Raw genomic sequence first — 17,271 nt, 5'->3', positions numbered from 1 at the left:
ATTGTGTCGTATTAACATTTTCAGCGGCGCCGCTGAATTAAAAAAAAAAAGAAAAAATCGGTGTGTCCGTGTTCCGACGTGAAAATTCAAATGGCTCTTTTTATCCGTTTGTTGAGAATGTAGATTTGGTCTTCACAAACGCCTTTGCTTTGAGCTACGCGGATATTCATCTGGTTAAATCACTCCTCCGAATCGTATTTTTGAATCGACGATGGCACTGATGGATCTGAGAAGGTAATTTACTTTCATTAAAGGAAAAAGTTCAAAAGGTTGTCCTGAGCGAACGTGTGGACAACGAAATCCGCGAAATTGGGAAACTAAAGTGAAGAGAGAGAGAGAGAGAGAGAGAGAGAGAGAGAGAGAGAGAGAGAGAGAGAGAGAGAAGAGATTGTCGACCGTACGGTCAGTAGCTGAAAATTTTTAACTGGCGTATGAAACTAAAGGGGAAAACAAAAGCAGAGAAAAACCAGAGTGGGAATGGTACGGAAAATACATTAATAATGGTGAGTAGATATGATGAAAATGATGATGATGGTGGCGTGCCGAGCTTCTCTGAAGCACAGACAGAGAACACTTAATCCTTGTTTCGTTTGAGGCACTTGAACTGGGTTGGATGCGAAGTTTGCAACGAGTGTAAAGGAAAACATCATCTTTAAATGCGAGGAATGTAAGGGAATGCGTCGCATGTTGATGACCGCACAAAAGTCTGACGCGGTTGCAGTCTCTATCAGGAGCATTGGCTAAAATTAGCACGTTGGAGGAATTCATTGAGACGTTCACTAAGTTGCAAGAAAAAATGGGCGCTAGGATAAAACAAATAGGAATATGGCCTAAAATCTGAGGAAACAAATTATGAAGACAAATTAAAACTGAAACAAAAGAATGATTTATTTCGAAAACCAACTGCCATTGCAGCTAAAGCTAATGAACAAAGGAAAACTACCATGATACTGATTCGTGGATTTCCATTACAATGTACATAGCAAATAAAAAATATGGAAAACATTGAAGGAATAAGTATTACAAATAATGCAAAAAGGAAAAAGATCCCTTAGATCACTAAATGCAATCCCATCAAATGATAAAGTAAAATATCAAAGACTTGATAAGCGACAGCAAACAGGAGCTAAAATATTTGGTAAAAGATGCAAACGATTTCGAAAAGGTTGCAACGCTGAACTCTAAAACCTGGAGGATGAAAAAGGAATATAGGGATGCGTGATGACAAGCAATGTGTTCTCAGTGCGAATGTTGCAATTTTCACGACGTATTATAATACAATGCTTTAAATGCCACCAATCTGGACGTATGCACGACAAATGTACAAGAACTTTTGTACGGCCGAATTGCGGGAAAATCGCAGGTTATAAGTCCGTAATTCAAATGAGACGAAATGTATGTTTTGCCAAGGGTCATACATTACAGAACAGGGATCATGGCAGAAGTATCAAAAGGACACAAGACTTAGTGAAAACTGATCAGGAAAAACAACGTAAATTAAACTGCTGCCTTTTGAACAATCTATCACTGGTAAACAAAATTAATGAAACACGAGAGCTATGATAAACAATTAGACCAATATATCACTGCTAAGATAAACCTGGCTGAACGATGATGTAAATATAAATTAGAAATAAATTAAGTGATACAGACTGTACGATGAATTTTATCATGCGCCAGGGTTGGAAAACTCTGTGGAGGTATTTATTTAGACTGGTAATACCTCTAGAGACAGGATAGGTGTTTGAATACTTTATTTTCTTCAGGTTTGCAATTTTTCATCGAAGGATGAGGCTTATCCACGAAAGAAGTGATAGTCCTTCGACTAGGAGTGAGGAAAAACAGACTCAAGGGGAGAATTCTAAAGCTTGGAGAGAAAAAGTCGTTGAACAGTGCAAAAAAAAAAAAATGCTAATTTCGACAGCGTAATTTGGAGGCAGAAGGTGGGAGACGGGAGAGGGAGGCGGGTCTTTATGCTTGATTTTTATCAAATCCTAATTTCATCTGCTTCCTAGAAGACCTTCTCTTGATCAGCAGAGAACTATAGCCCTTATATCACTGCTCTTTCAGATGTGAATACCTTCCTGGACGTCGTAGTGACAGGTGTGGACACAGCTGGTTTGCGCAGTGTCACAAGCGCACACCTGAGAAGCCTGGATGGTCAAGAACTCATTAAGTTGGATTTTCCAACCACCTCTCCCAGGAGAAACACCTACCTGGATTTCCCAACAGACAAGCTCAGAGCAGGGATGTTCACCATAGTCGTCTTGGGAACAGACAGCGCAGGTGAGACTAAAGTTTACACTGAATACGAATCTTTAATATACTTTGAATTTGGATAACTTTTCGATACTTATTATTGAAGTACAAAACCGCGCTCATTATTGTTCTTTCCCTCCCTACAAATCACAATCCCAGCCTGCCAGCATAAACTTTCCAAAGAAAACTCTCTCTCTCTCTCTCTCTCTCTCTCTCTCTCTCAGTAAGCGCAATTTTTAAAGAGAAATTGGAACAGATCTATTTTAATTACTGAATATTTTGATAGTGTTATCCAAAAGTAATTGTACAAAGAAACCTACCAATGACTGTTAACTTAGCTGACAGAACGGAAACGTGATCAATGATGGAACTTTCGAAGCAAGTTCTTCTTATTATCACAGAAGTTATCTGTTCTTCGCTCTCCTATCCCATTTCCAGGTTATAACTTCCGACGGGAAAGTGGCACAGTGTGGAAGGTGGCAGAATCTTTCATGGAATTTCCTTTGGGACGAGAAGTTTGGGGATACCCGGGCCAGAATTTAACCGTTCCAGTCATCGTCCAGAACACCAATCGGAACTCTTCCAATACTTTCTTCTTGGCGGTAAATGACGCCAAAGGGACACCAATCGCTCTGAGTCAACCAAGGTAAGATTTGTGAAAAGATTGAGCGGTCAAGGGTATGTAGGCGCTCCTGTCTGAAGGGAGATGACATTGAAAACTTGTTTAAGGGATGGCAATGTGGCAAAGTTCAGAAGAAAAAACCTTGTATAGGTTTATTTTAGGGTAAAAAGTTTTGTATTTGCAGTCTCTTCGTTCTATTTTACGGCCTGGACTTACTGCAGTTTTAATTTGGTCATAATACATGATTATAATCTTCCACCAAATCTTGACAAGTATGATTAAAAAATATGGACTGATGTCAGACGCTCAATTTCTAACTTTAATGAATGCAAGAAAACCACATGTTAGAGGATTAGAGACAAACGGTTTTGAACATCACATCATCTCTTCCAAGTTGATATGACTGTATCTACACGGAAACTGAAACTCCATGTCTTTAAACCGCCGATGAATTATAAACTATAATAGTTCTCGAACTTGTGGGAAGGGTGGGAGACTTGTAACAAATTCCATTTTCAGGTCCTAGTTATCTTGTATTTCATATGCTATAGTAATGAATGGAATTATACAATGGTTTGTTTGATCTAACAGTTTGATTCACTTTACACATTTGGTCCGTTGTCAGAGTCACACTTGGGCGGAACGAAAGTGTAAGACTTAACCTTTACATGACCATTCCTCGAGAAAGTCTGTCTTCAACAACGAGCACCATTGTTGTTACTGCAACATCTATAAAGGGCGACACATCGTACGCCGTAGCTCACCTTTCTGTCTCGCCAGTGGTAAGTCTCTCTCTCTCTCTCTCTCTCTCTCTCTCTCTCTCTCTCTCTCTCTCTCTCTCTCTCTCTCTCTCTCTCTCTCTCTCTCTCTCTCTCTCTCTCTCTCTCTCTCTCTCTCTCTCTCTCTCCCTTTCAAGTTCTATTGTTTTAACAGCAATTTCTTCAAAATGGACATCACAGAATATAAAAGATGGTGCAAATATCACCTGATGTTTACGTCACTGTAATAAAGATTATCAGTTAGAATATTCGATGAAAGAGTTGTCACTTAAAGTAAGTTGGTTAGCTGGATGAAAGAATTTCCAGTCCACTTTTGTTCTGCTGACAAATTTGTTATGGTATCTCTGTGTTCATATGGGAATAGATGTCAGTTACTGTTTGATGTCGACCTCATCTGAGATACTACATTGTTTTTCAGTCCTTTAGAAAAAGATTTACTTTTCTTTCAGGGTATCCTTTGAAGTAATCGTTTGAAGAAAAATCTGATATGAATATGTTACCATTTTTTAATATTTTGTTATTAGATTTTTCAAGAAGTTTTGACGTGATTTTATGAATTATGTATGAGTTTCGTAGGTATTTGCGCTGTGATATACCTCAGGGGCAATTTCATAAGTGAATCTGTAGATTAAGAGACTAAAAAAGCCTTTTTTAATTATTCTCATTGAAATTTTTTATCTCTAACAGTCACTTCACTACTATTTTTTCATGGCACCTTTTTTTCCACAATTGATACTAACGTTGCATCATTAAACGTTGAATTTGCTAAATCTCGTAAATGCTTTAGCATCCTCGTCTAACAACTGCAATAATTAATCAAAGCAAAATCATAGCTTTTTTCTAACATACTGCTTCTTTCTAGACTGGAAAACAAGAATTTCATGCTTCTAATACTAAGGCTACTAACTCTTGGATTTTTCCAGAATAATTCCAGGATAGTGAAAAGAGATGCAAGGCTTGATAGAAAGGTAGGTCACAAATCGTTTCTGGACAGAACTATAATTAGAACCGATTAGTATCACAATGACAGTTCATGAATGTGGATTTGTAAATTGAAGTTTCCTTTTGAAAATAACTCTCCAGATTTTATTTCCATACACACCGACACGAACGCAATACCTACACACACATACAGACACGCGCACGCAGCATCTTAAAATATTTAGCAGGTTAGTAATTGTTCTCCTCACTTATGTCAATTTGACCATCCTCAGTACCAGGACCAAGTGCCGCCTACCATAACCGAGTCTGGGAGAACGTCCTGCGTCGGCTACCTATCTCCTGAGGACTGTAACCATCAATGGAGTGTTAAATTTCGTCTGGAGGATTCTTATCCAGGTAATATGAGGACTCCCTATGCAGGTCCTGTGCTGTTAAATTAAACATAAGCTGAAACTGTCGTCTTGAATTGTGAGGCTCATTTGTTACATTCGCCTTCGTATAGACCAAGGTCCAAAGACCTCGGTATAGAGTACAATATGGTTTGCACCAAGAGCAATAACTGATAGAAGCCATTCATTTCGTGTTCAGGACATTATGAATATGACCACTCTTTATTATTCGTTTTCTTTGTTACAGGCAGATTCTGTCACGCTGTAAAATCTGGCACTTATTTCCGATATTGATAGGTCTAAATTAAGCCCATATATGTAAATTTAGATGAGTAATATTTTGTATATTTTTTATGGAATGCCTTCCTTCAAAACATTTGAGAATTTCATTTTGCTCAAAAAAGTGCTTTCTAATATGTCTATTGCATCCTAGCTCCATTTTAATATATATTTGTTCATACTCCTACAGGTTTGCTGAAAGTCACCACAACCCCTGATTATAGGAGCATCCCCATTTTCAGCAGTGGCGTTCAGACGCTGGAAGTCTATTATTCAGCCTCTTGCTGTCAGCCAAGGGTTACCATTTACGCATACGATCTGGCTTTTAATGTCAACTCTTTGACCGTAGATAATAGTGATTCGGGTAAGTTTAGGTCAAGAAGATTGTGGTCAGTGAAATTACGAACTAGAGATTTTGTTTTTTGGAAAAGATTAAAGTTTTTGTGAATGTTGTACTTGGGAACTAATATCTTCATAATTTACTAATGTTTTTTTCTATACAAATGTCTTTCTACCTGGTCTAGCAATGCATCAGCTCATTTATTTATTAGCAACTCTTACTTCACTCTAAATCTAGAATTGTGCATAAAGAAATGTATTTAATTTCCAACACCTGCAAACTAAGCAATCATAATACAGTATTTAAAGATATTCTATGTACTTTATGTTTATAGCCCTAAAGACAGCAATTATCACTCTTTCTGCCTCGCTGGGTTCAAATCGCACCAGGGGAAGGAGAGCTTCTTCATTAATTTCCTCACAGGACTTGAGTGTATTAATAGCAAGCGTATTAAAAAATAAATGTAAGCTAATGAAGTCATTAAGATATCTTTGGGGCTATTAAAAATCCACGTTTCCTTTGAATGTGACCAACAGATTTTGTGTATTCTGGCATAAATTCAAGAGTTTCCCATTTTCCAGCAAACCTTAGCGCAGGGGCCGTGTCAGGAATCGTCATTGGTTCGATAGCTGCAATAATACTACTTCTTGCGCTGGTTATTTTCATCGTCAAACGCCAACGAGGTGGAAAGACGGAATACGTCATCCCCAGGAAGACAAGGCGCAGGCATTCCTCTGAATAGGAACGCTTGAAGAGGCACTTGGAAGTGGCAGATGTCCAGCGGAAAAACAGAAGAATAAGAGGCAGTGCCCGCAGTTGCGACGTCAGCCCAGTGGCCGATGTCATGTTGGCCTCGAGGATATCGAAGTCATCCTCAACTAAATCTTATCACTCCAGAAAATCAGAAACATCGGGCAGTTTGAGCGGATATACATCTAGCCAAAGTTACTGTTCTGGGTCTGCCATCTCCTCACAGACTCAGTGTAGTGTATTATCTGGAGACGTATCCGATACTTCCTCTTTCCAGAGGTCCTCTCACCAATGGGGGTTCTGGAAGGTGAAGTTCTTGCGTCATCCGTCGGTTTTTACCGTTGATAAGATTTAATCCCAATATTAGATACTTTGCAACTGAATATTAATTATCGTTAAATTTTGAAAGCTATTTTTATGTTGCCTTCTCAGCATATTTAACAAAATTTGGAAATTGTTTCCACACTTTAGAAATAATTTTATGAACTATTCATGTATTCAGTTTGTAATTATATAGCCTGCCGGTGTCTCTTCCAATTTGTTTAGTTATTGTGAATGAGGTTCGTTTACTGTTACCTTGTTACGGACTCTGGGCATCTAACTAGTTTATGCCTGTCATATTGCAAAATAAAAAAGATAATTTTCTCACACTGAATCATGATTTTACATTTCTGTATCAGGTCACATAAAATAATTTTTTTTAAGTTACACACTGGAATGTTGTAATCATTAATTTCTCTTCCATGGTCATTTACTCGTGCAGATGCATTTTTGTCAGCACATGATATGTCGTATGTTTATTGGTTACTTATTTATACTAGATTATGCAACATCTTTAGATTAATATAGACGCCTTATCGTGTTTTTCTCCTTCATCTTATTTTAGTAACATTTTCAATCATTAATATATGCATAAAATTTAGACTTATGCATAGCTTTTACTGAGAATTTATTTAAAAGTTCTTCGAGCGAATCATTTCTAGGCGGCTCGTTAAAGTTATAATTTGATTGTTCTATAAAAACTGTAAATAAGACGTGATTTTGAATAAATCTTCATTGAATAAAAAGTGGCGTTCTTTCTTCATGCTGTCTTGAAGTCAGTTTCTGTATCTTGAGTGCAGTGTACTTTCTGTCTATCTATGTCTCTATCTGTAAAGTAAACATTTACTCACATTATTCTTAAATATATCCGCACCAGACCCTTTAAAGGAATCATTGTCCATAATTTTTGATATTTATAAATATTTAAAACAGACTGACAGTGAACTACGCAAAATGAAGTTGAAACAAGAAACGTTCACTAATGTCAGACACACTAAGTCTGCAACTAAATAAATTTCTTCCTTCCAAGAACACCTTCTTCTATGGAAGATTGATTTTCAAGTCAGTGGCCCCTGTGGGCTTGTTCTGTATGCATAGGGTTCATCTTCTGAATAATAATAATAATAATAATAATAATAATAATAATAATAATAATAATAATAATAATAATAATAATAATAATAATAAGAAGAAGAAGAAGAAGAAGAAGAAGAAGAAAGAGAAGAAGAAGAACTGCAAACATTCGGAACAAGTTGCATCAGCAGCTCTAAGCCGTTGAATGGTGGGTCAACCGATAATTAGAAGTTGCGTTCGTTAGACCTTATATCTTTACTTAAAATAACCTAATGATGTAAATACTCAAAATTAAATTAATGAAACAGCAACAATGGCATTAAGTCAAACGTTGAATTGTGTCTTTTGGGCCTCACTCTGGTATTTCTTGGATTTGTTTTTAAATTTGATGAACAGTGGCAAGATTGAACGCAACTATTTCAGTGACTGCATAGTGCACCATGTTTTAACTGTCCTGCTGCACACTTCCGACTCTCTTTTACACTATTGAACGCGCAGAACTTTAAGTTTTTATAGTGCTGAATTGGACGTGAATGTTTTAGTGAAGCAAGATAAGTGGTTTTAGTTAAATCAACACTTGTTTTCGTAGCCTGACCTTATTATAGCCTAGGCTTAAGTGTTTGCTGCTCATCGCCAGGTGTTTAGGGCCTAATTACAAGTTAGCCAACAGAGCTGTGGGACCGTTCGAAAGGTAAGCAGTTGTAGGCTTTATTCATGGTAAGTTATTGCCCATTGCCAGACAACAATAATTTATATTAGGTTATTCTAGAGTGTTTATGTATTATAACGGCGTTTATTTTGTTCCGTAGTAGGCGGCTAGTGCCGTCAGTGCAATGTAGGCATTAGGCTAACCTTCTTAAGGTCCTTTGCAGCTTCCCTTCGGCCCCTAGCTGCAACCCTCTTCATTCCTTTTACTGTACCTCCTTTCACAGTCTTTCTTCCTTCTTACTCTCCACCCTCTTCTCTTGTAACAATTGTTTCATAGTGCAACCACAAAGGTTACACTCTTGTAACCTATTACTCAATTTTCCTTTCAGGGTTGATTGACCTTATAGGTTCCAACGCTTGTCCTTCGGCCGAAATTGTGCATTCTATTTTGATTTCTATTGTTACTGACCCGTTTTCATGTGATCCCCTCCCACAGTTCCTTCTTTTCCTCACGGTCTTATAGGCCTAGGCCTAGCCTGACGCGGAAATGATGGAAAAAATAGCTTTAATTTTACATAACACCAGAAAGAGAAAATAATTAGCTTTATGGGAGGAGACACCAAAAGCAAAACCCCATTCACCCTACATTCCTTTGGTTTATGCAGCTGCAGGTAATCAAACCTCACATAGAAGATTGTAGGCCTAGCCTATTCTCACTTGACTGACACACTGTGCCTAAACATAACCCAACCTGACCCAACCCTAGTGCCTCCATCTTTGTTTGCATGCAGATGCACGCATGAATAAATAATAAGCAAGGATTTTACCTGAAATATCTCTTATTTGAATAATAGTACTGATTTATCCCTGTTGAAATATGTTTTTAATCTGCCACAACCGACAGAAATAGGCCTACCCACCCATCTCTTCTGCAGTTTTATCCAAAAATGTATTGAAAATTTACTGTTCTCAAGGTATACATCGTGCATTCTTGTTTCTGGATTTATGGATTCACTGATTTGCAAAATTTTAATTGGAACCTAACTAATTTGCATCCGTGATTTCTCTCTCCCTTTTTCGTAGTTAACATGCACACATATTTGTACAACTTATCATTTCTCTCTACGTCTTTACGTGATTTTAAATTGACTGAGTACCTGTACCCTCTACGTACAGTATGTACATGTTTTCTTCATTTTATTGAATTGTACCTTCGTTATATGACTACTGTGACATATGAAGTTTACCTAGTTTACCTTCCTGCCAGTGACAAAGAAAATGTCATTTGTTAAGTTTACAGTCCCATTCATTACTTGGTTTTACTTTATTGTGAGTGCAAAAGAAAATGGCAGCCAATGAATTAGTATAGGGGTAACAATAGCATACCATACTGTAAATGCACTAGTGTGACAAATACCCCTATTGTACTCTATTTTTAGGTCAACCATTTATTTCTTTTTTAAGGGTAATGTACTAAGCTTTTTTGGGAGTGCGATGTGGGTCATATTTAAGGTTTTAAACTTTAGAAATAAGCATTTATTAGTATTTTTAGTTACTCATACCGAACATTGACGATTCCTCATGATCCGCGAGGGTTCTGGAACCTAACCTCATGAATGTTCGAGGTATTACTGTATCTACAAACAAATGTTGTTGCCCTATTGAACTTTACTCTAAGGTTATTGTTTTAACATTCACTCAAGTTGGGTTCCTATTGGATTTTAGGCATATTTCATCCCAGTGCTTAGTAAGGATTACTAGCATATTTGAAATGTCTCATTTTCATTTGGCAGTATGGGTTCTGTTGTTGAAAGTTTCACCAATTACGAGGCATTTTGCAATTCAAGCTTTGTTTGAAAAAAGCCAGCTTTGGTTCTTAGTTGTGGTTCTCAGGTGCGAGTTCCTTACTGGAGGGGTCGATATCATACTCGGACAGCACTCTGTTGGGCCCGCGTTCTCGACTCCCCAGCCGGCTAATGAAGAATTAGAGGAATTTATTTCTGGTGATAGAAATTCATTTCTCGGTGTAATGTGGTTTGGATTCCACAATAAGCTGTAGGTCCCGTTGCTAGGTAACCTATTGGCTCTTAGCCATGTAAAATAAATCTAATCCTTCGGGCCAGCCCAAGGAGAGCTGTTAATCAGCTCAGTGGTCTGGTTAAACTAAGGTATATTTAACTTTTTCCTCAGGTGCGGAAGTGTAACTCTTGTTGCTTGGATTATTTTGATTAACTTGATTTTCTTTCAGTGAATTTTGAACTATATTGATGTTCATTATATCCAACGATTATGTGAGACTGCAGTGGGCAGGCAGAGTGTTTTTGTGGGGAATGTTCAAGAGAGTGGAATACAAGGATATATTCTACCATCTTCATGATACATCTCTGCAAGCTCTGATTATTGTGATTTAGGTAATGTCTATTGAACACCTTTAAAGTGACCACACGCATACTAGGTAAGTAAGGACCTGGTGACTTAGGTTGTGTTAATTTTGATTTAAAGTGTCAGAGGTTGTTAGGTTGAGGGTCCAGGGGAAGAATTCTCCTCCCCCCCTTCCCCCCCCCCTCCCCCCCCCCCCTCCCTCTCCCCCCCCCCCTCCTCTCCCCCTCCCTTCCCCATATTCCCTCTCCATCCGCATCCTCCCCCTCCTTCCTATGCCAGGTAAGGACTTGGTGCCCTATGTTAGGTTAGGTTGCAACCCAGTTTTAATTTACAGTTCCCAGTGTTAGGTTAGGTGGGGGTTCAGTGGTGCAAATGCCCCCTAATCCACATAGGTTAAGGACCTGATGCCATATGTTAAGTTAGGTTATATAAATCATTGTGCTTTGCCGCAGTCCCCATAATTGTAGGCTTTAAGTTGGGATTCAGTATTGCTAAAACTACTAATTTACTGCCAAAATGAATGCCAGGAATGTTCAAAGCACACATTAAATTAAGACCGGAAAGCCCTGTTTTCAGCCCCAGAATGCAATTATGGTTTGGATAAAAATATACTGTTTATCTTATATTTCATCAACTGTCACCAATGTTTTCTTCAGCTGTTACATTAATTAATATTTAAATGTGCTTTTAGAACCCATGTACCACTAATCAGTATCAAATGTATTAGAAGAGAAAAGGGGAAGAGAGGGAATTGGAGAACCACATTGTGGTAGACAGGTTTGAGAAGAGGTTCAGTACTTGTTACTTGAGGAGCTCACTGGACTAGGAAGTAGAGATTGAGAAGGCAGTAAGATTTCATAGTTGCAACTTGGAAGAATGAAAATTAAAAATATCCCGTTAGTTTAATGAGTAGAAAACTTTTGATGTATAAAGCCTGTACTGTGTGGTGCAACTGAAGTATGGACACAAACAAATAAAATGATTTGAAAAGATGTGACCGTAAAATGGTAAGATTCATGGAAGTGATGATACAAAAAGGCTAACCAGGGGGTGAAAAACAGACTTTGGTCTCAAAACTGAGATAGTTTTGGCATGTGATGAGAAGGAATGAGGAATAGTTGGTCAATTTAGATGTAGGTATGGCTGTATTAGGAAAGAGGAGGATGCATTCATTTCAAGCTGTAAGCCCATAAAGGGAGAATTAAGTAAAAATGTGTTATGATGATGACGGCAGTCACCAATGTCCATCTTCATAACTCATGAAATGATTAAAGGCACCCCCCCACCATCACCAGGGAGGAATGCTTCCCCTAGTGTCCTCCACCCTTCTTTCCCTACCCCCTCCCCCTTCCTGGAATGGGAGGAAGGCTGAAAAGAACTTGACTGCACACCTTTTGCTACCAGGGCAGTAGAAGCCTGGGTACCTCTGCAAGTGGCCAGGGAAGTCAGGGATTTTTCTGCCCAAAAGAAAGGGCCAACCTGACACAGGGGTTGGGCTGCAGTGCTACATGAAGACCCGGAGGTCTTAGCCACTGCCTGGTGAACAAGCTTGTCGACCTGAAGCCTGCCCACCATGGCCTCCATCTCACCTCTAGCTAATAGGGAGGTGGATCCCAGGACTGGTCCATTCCTGAGTGCCAAAGCCAACTCTGAACCAACAAACCTAAAGATTTGAGATAGAGCAGCATCTTGCCTCTTCAAAACTAGGTTCGCCCACAGGTTTGCTGTCTGGTTCTGACTGTCAGCAAGCTGAATCCGTATGTAAAGAACAAGGTATTTGTGTAGGAACAAAGGAATGTTAGGGGTACCTTATTTTGAAAACAAGAAAAAAAGTCAAGCTAAACATGTCTAATGGGATGGACCCATGACAAAAAAATTTGACAATTTGCTAGGCTTGGCATAGTCTATTGTACCATTTTCTGACTCCAATGTGGAATTTTCATAATAATTTGGCATACATTACAATGACTAAACAGTAACATTTCTTGATAAACAGGATTTTGTAATGTTCCGGCATAGAGAGGAGAAACGTATTAAGTGTAATTTTGGCTAATGAAGGAGAGTGACACATGGTATTCATATGACAGGTCTGATGTGTCAGCAGACTTTTTAAGTGCTAAGCAACAGCCAGATTAGTTAAACATGGCAGAATTCACTTTTTAGAGAAGTTAAATTGCAAACATTAACTGGTTTGACAAATTTTGCCTACCAATATTTCATCAGTTTAGCAAGTTGAGCTCTCCTAAATATTAGCATATTTATGGAGTGTAGAAATGATGGTAGATGATAAGCCTATTGCTGTATTAAGCAGCAGACCAAAAATAGTTTTATTACCCTTATGAGAAGAATAAAGGAGGCTTAACAGCAAAGAAAATTACTTTTTTTATATGTTATAGGGAAAGAGTAATAGCAAGTCTGGAATCTAATAAACTACTGATACAGAGCTTTTTGGTAGCTGATTTGCATCTGGTGTCTTGTATTGAATATTTGTTCCACTTGACAAGAAGCATTTGGTTTTGATTGCCTTAGGCTTTATGACCATGGAGAATTATCCCCTCTTTCTGTAGGGATGAGGATACTAGTTACCTTAAGATTATTGGAGAGCTATATTTTCCAGTTTGTTTAAGTTTAAGATTCAGGTCCTAAATTGGTCTTCGTTTGTAGTTCACGTTTACAGAATTTTTATTACTATATAAATGGTAATAGAAAGCATACAAGAAACTTATCAAACGAATTAAAATACAATTTAGTTTTATTCTGCATAGGTGGGTCCTGTGGGGAGAGTAGCTGTTCTCTTTTGCAGTGGAGTCTTTGCTCTTTCCTCCCAGACTGCCCTCTTTCTCTCCCTATACTCTTTTCCTTCTCAGATTTGCAGGTAGGCGACCAAGCAATACTCAGAGTGCAGACCCAGGTATATGTGCCAAGCTCTTCCTGGAGAGACATTGTTTCATGTTCATGGTTTGCCACTGCCTCTCATAATTTGTCTACAGCTTCAACAGAGAACTGATAGAAATTTCTGTCATTTGGTGTTCAGAATGACACATTTTTCTCTGCTGTTCCCACTCCCGCTTATGCTCAGGTTTCTTCTTCCTCATAAAAGGACGTGGGGTCCCAAGGGGAGTCTCCACAGCCCTTTGGTGCATCCCCTCTCCAGCTGCAGCTTGTAGGGGAAAGGAGGGGGAAGTTAAGGTAGACTGTTTCCATGTCTGGCTGCCTTGAGAAGGGATAGACTTTGGCCTTTAGGAGAGTCATAGACTACTTTAAAGGGCTGTCAACCTGCCCTCTTTTGGACATAGATTCCATTTCTGGTCTACCTCCAAGTTCTCCCAAGTTTTGGCTTTGTCAGCAGAGGCAATGACACTGTTGGAAAAGACTTCTAGAAGTCATAGATTATGTGTTCCCAGCTTTTAACTGTGGCGTTCTTGCAGAGAAAGCCAAGTGATGGTTGGAGACTAGTCCTCAACCTCAGTCTGTTTAACTAGATTTGTGCTACTGACTCATTTCAGATACAGACATCTTGTTCTATGTTTTAGTTTGTCGGGAGGGTAATTTCATGCTTTTGGTGGATCTGAACAATGCATATTTTCAGAGGCTTATCTACCTTCTTCTTTCCTACCGTTATCCCTACATTAGGGGTCGGTTGCATGATTTGCCTTCTCCACTGCCTTCTGTCCAAGGTATCATCCTCCACCAAACCTCTTCTCTCCATATCTTCCTTCACCTTATCTTGCCATCTAATTCTCTGTCTCCCTCTTGATCTTCCTCCTCTAACAGGTTCTTCCCAGGTCCTCTTCACTCCCTCCTCGTCATCCATCCTTAAAACATGCCCATACCATCTCAATCGTGACTCTCTTATCACATCTGATATCTTTACTAAGCCTGCTCTTTTTCGTACTTCATCATTTTCCAATCTCTCAAGAAGCAATATTCCCATAATCCACCTCAGCATTCTCATCTTTGTTTTCTCAGGCTTTCCTTCCTCTTTTCTTCTTAGAGCCCATGTTTCTGATCCATACATGAATGCTGGTCTTATCACATACAACTCCAGCCACATCTCTCCACTTCCCCCACACCGATTTTATCCTTGTCCACTTCTACCTCACATCCTCCCTCTTGGCTTAAAGCAGATCCTAAGTATTTAAACTTTTCCACCTGTTTTATAATCGAGCCTCTTTCTTGTATTACTACCAGTAATACAAGTACTACCAGTCCTCCAGAAAAAGTCCTCTGTTTTGTCTACATAGGGACTGTCTTCCAGTTCAGAGCATAGTGATTTGGACTGGTATTCCCTTATGATTCACATGTATCCAGCTGTGTGTTAACTTAGACTTACTGACGCAAGACAAGTTTTTTTCGTTATCTTGACAACTGGCTGTTTCTGGTGTCATAAATACAGTTGCTTCTGTTTTACTCTTATGTTAGACATTCCTTGAAGCATAACCTTCCAGCAGCTCCTGGGACATCTAGATATGTTCACCTTTCCTCCCTGTCAAGTTTGACTTACCAAGTGATCAACCAAGTATGTCATTCAGGGTCTCAGATATCCTTGATGTCTCCTTGTTAGCCCCTTGCCAAATGGTATCCTGATACACTAGCTCTTCTGGTTGAGGCACACACGGATTCCCCTTTGGCACATTATCCTCAGTTAGCTGTATGGTGCGAGGCAGCCTCAGCTACTGTATATCAGGGAGTAGACCATCTGCTCTGATTTGTGTCTCAGATCGATCTCTCATTTTAGAGCTACTTTGTAGAAAATCACAGATGTGCTTATCCACTTTCATTGAGACAAGCTCTTCTCATTCCTTGCATTGAAGCCCATCGTTCTGCCTTGAGTCAGGTTGTCTGACTGAAGGGCATGGAGCTCTCTATCTCAGTAGAGTTGTCCATGCTTTTAGAAGCTTCGAATGGTTTTCTCACTTTGTTAGTATCCTCCTCCAGAGTGGGATGTGGACTGTGGAGCCCTTGGGAGAGGCCTTGGATTGAGATCTTATCCTTAAGACTCGTTCTACTAGTCTTAGTCTCATGGAAAAGTTGCATGGCCTATTGCTTCTTGTCTTGTTCTTTGGGGGCTTGGGTGTCTTCTTGTTCTCATTCAAGAGTTTGTTGCAAAAACTCAGAACCTGTCGGTTTCTGACAAGAGACTTGAGAAGCTTTGGTCCCTTCCAACCAAGGATTTGTTAGTGGGAGCCAGATGAGATTGTTTTGTGGAACTAGCTAATATGAACCCAACCTCTTAGGCTAGAGTGTTGGTGGTTCTGTGTTGTACCTATAGGCACAAGAAGGTAGTGTCCAGAACAACCTGACATTCTGGCTTCAAGAAGTGATGGAGCAGACATACAGCATCCAGTCTGGTGAGAGCTCATGCAGCCAGGGGTTTTGGCTCATCCCTAGCTGTTCAGAAAACTTTTCAGTTCACAAGTAATGAGGGTAGGTCTCTGGTAGCACCAGACTACCTTTACCTCATTTTACCATAGGGATGTTGCCCACAAGTCTTTGACCCTTCTCCTTAGGAAATGTGATGGCTGCTCAACTGGTTGTATAGTCTTCAAGTTCCTCTCATACAAAAAAGCGTCTTAGTTAAGATACTCAAATGGCACAAGGTTGAAAGTTGAATGAGTGAGCGACTGGCTCTCTTTCCCTTCTTCCAGGCTGAATGTGTGTTGGATGGACCATGATGCAGGTTGACCTCATGAACGGGCATCTTATCAAAGACCTATGATTCATAACGTGAATCCCACCACTCTTCCTTAACAAGGGAGGGGCTGGAGGTGGGGGGATGCTGGCCACTGGCAGTTCTAGCACCAAACCCACCAATTTACAGTTGACCCTATTTTTAGTGCAGCTCTTGGTTCTTAGAAGTTTTCCTAGAGTGAGAGCTCAGACACCTCTCACGCTGACTCAAAGCACTGTCAATCATGTATCGCTATGCTAGTTTGGATTGGAGGTTACAGGAGTCGTTGCTTCCCTGCTCATAACCAAGAGCACAGCATATCTGAGTGGAGATTCAGCTTACCAGTCAGCTGGGAACTGTCTTCCCATCTGAGGAGGGTGTCATTCATAAAAGGCAGTGGTCTGTATTCTTGTAGGAAAAAATCTCAAATTAAAAATTTTTTATTTTTCCAAAGGAAAAGTACTTGATGACGGCAGGTGGGGAGGGGGTTTCTCCCTCACTCACCCACTTGCTATCAGTTAACCACATTGCTACAGAGTTTTAGCAACTGATTCCAGCTATCGCTGAGGAAGACTCCTACATAAAAGTCTCTTTGTATTTCTAGGAAAAATATAATTTGTTTTCAAAATATGGATTTTCTTAATCTTAAAACCAAGATCTCATACATCTGCAGCAGTTCACCATTTCTTGTAGTTAGTTTCTCGTTGACCGTGAAATACGCCAAATTCTCAAATACGGTTAGTGTAGTTTGTAGTTTCTTTCTGGTTTTAAGTGTATTGTATGCGCAGTACACCATGTTATCTTGACACCTCAAA

The 17,271-nt window shown here is 39.3% G+C and overlaps 1 protein-coding gene and 1 long non-coding RNA gene across 5 annotated transcripts in view; both read left to right on the top strand.

Moving 5' to 3' along the window:
* The window catches only part of LOC136839400 (von Willebrand factor A domain-containing protein 7-like), a 22,365-nt gene extending 14,938 nt beyond the window's left edge, over positions 1–7,427 (top strand). The window contains exons 14-20 of one of the 2 annotated variants that reach the window (XM_067105393.1): positions 2,071–2,286; positions 2,698–2,905; positions 3,507–3,663; positions 4,584–4,628; positions 4,875–4,998; positions 5,461–5,634; positions 6,192–7,427. In XM_067105393.1, the coding sequence (XP_066961494.1) occupies positions 2,071–2,286; positions 2,698–2,905; positions 3,507–3,663; positions 4,584–4,628; positions 4,875–4,998; positions 5,461–5,634; positions 6,192–6,352 (1,085 nt within the window). In that variant the 3' untranslated portion in view covers positions 6,353–7,427. The remainder of the gene's footprint in view (positions 1–2,070; positions 2,287–2,697; positions 2,906–3,506; positions 3,664–4,583; positions 4,629–4,874; positions 4,999–5,460; positions 5,635–6,191) is intronic. The other variant, XM_067105394.1, reaches the window with a different exon arrangement.
* A 490-nt stretch (positions 7,428–7,917) lies between these two features.
* LOC136839398 (uncharacterized) overlaps positions 7,918–17,271 on the top strand; it is a 441,312-nt gene continuing 431,958 nt past the window's right edge. For 2 of the 3 annotated variants that reach the window (XR_010853311.1, XR_010853309.1), the window contains exon 1: positions 7,918–8,446. This is a non-coding gene — a long non-coding RNA (uncharacterized lncRNA). The remainder of the gene's footprint in view (positions 8,447–17,271) is intronic. The other variant, XR_010853310.1, reaches the window with a different exon arrangement.

The sequence above is a fragment of the Macrobrachium rosenbergii genome, chromosome 6 (genome assembly GCF_040412425.1).
Source record: "Macrobrachium rosenbergii isolate ZJJX-2024 chromosome 6, ASM4041242v1, whole genome shotgun sequence".
Classification (NCBI taxonomy): domain Eukaryota; kingdom Metazoa; phylum Arthropoda; class Malacostraca; order Decapoda; family Palaemonidae; genus Macrobrachium; species Macrobrachium rosenbergii.
Note: the sequence above shows the minus strand (reverse complement) of the source record. Positions and strands in the feature narration are given on the sequence as shown.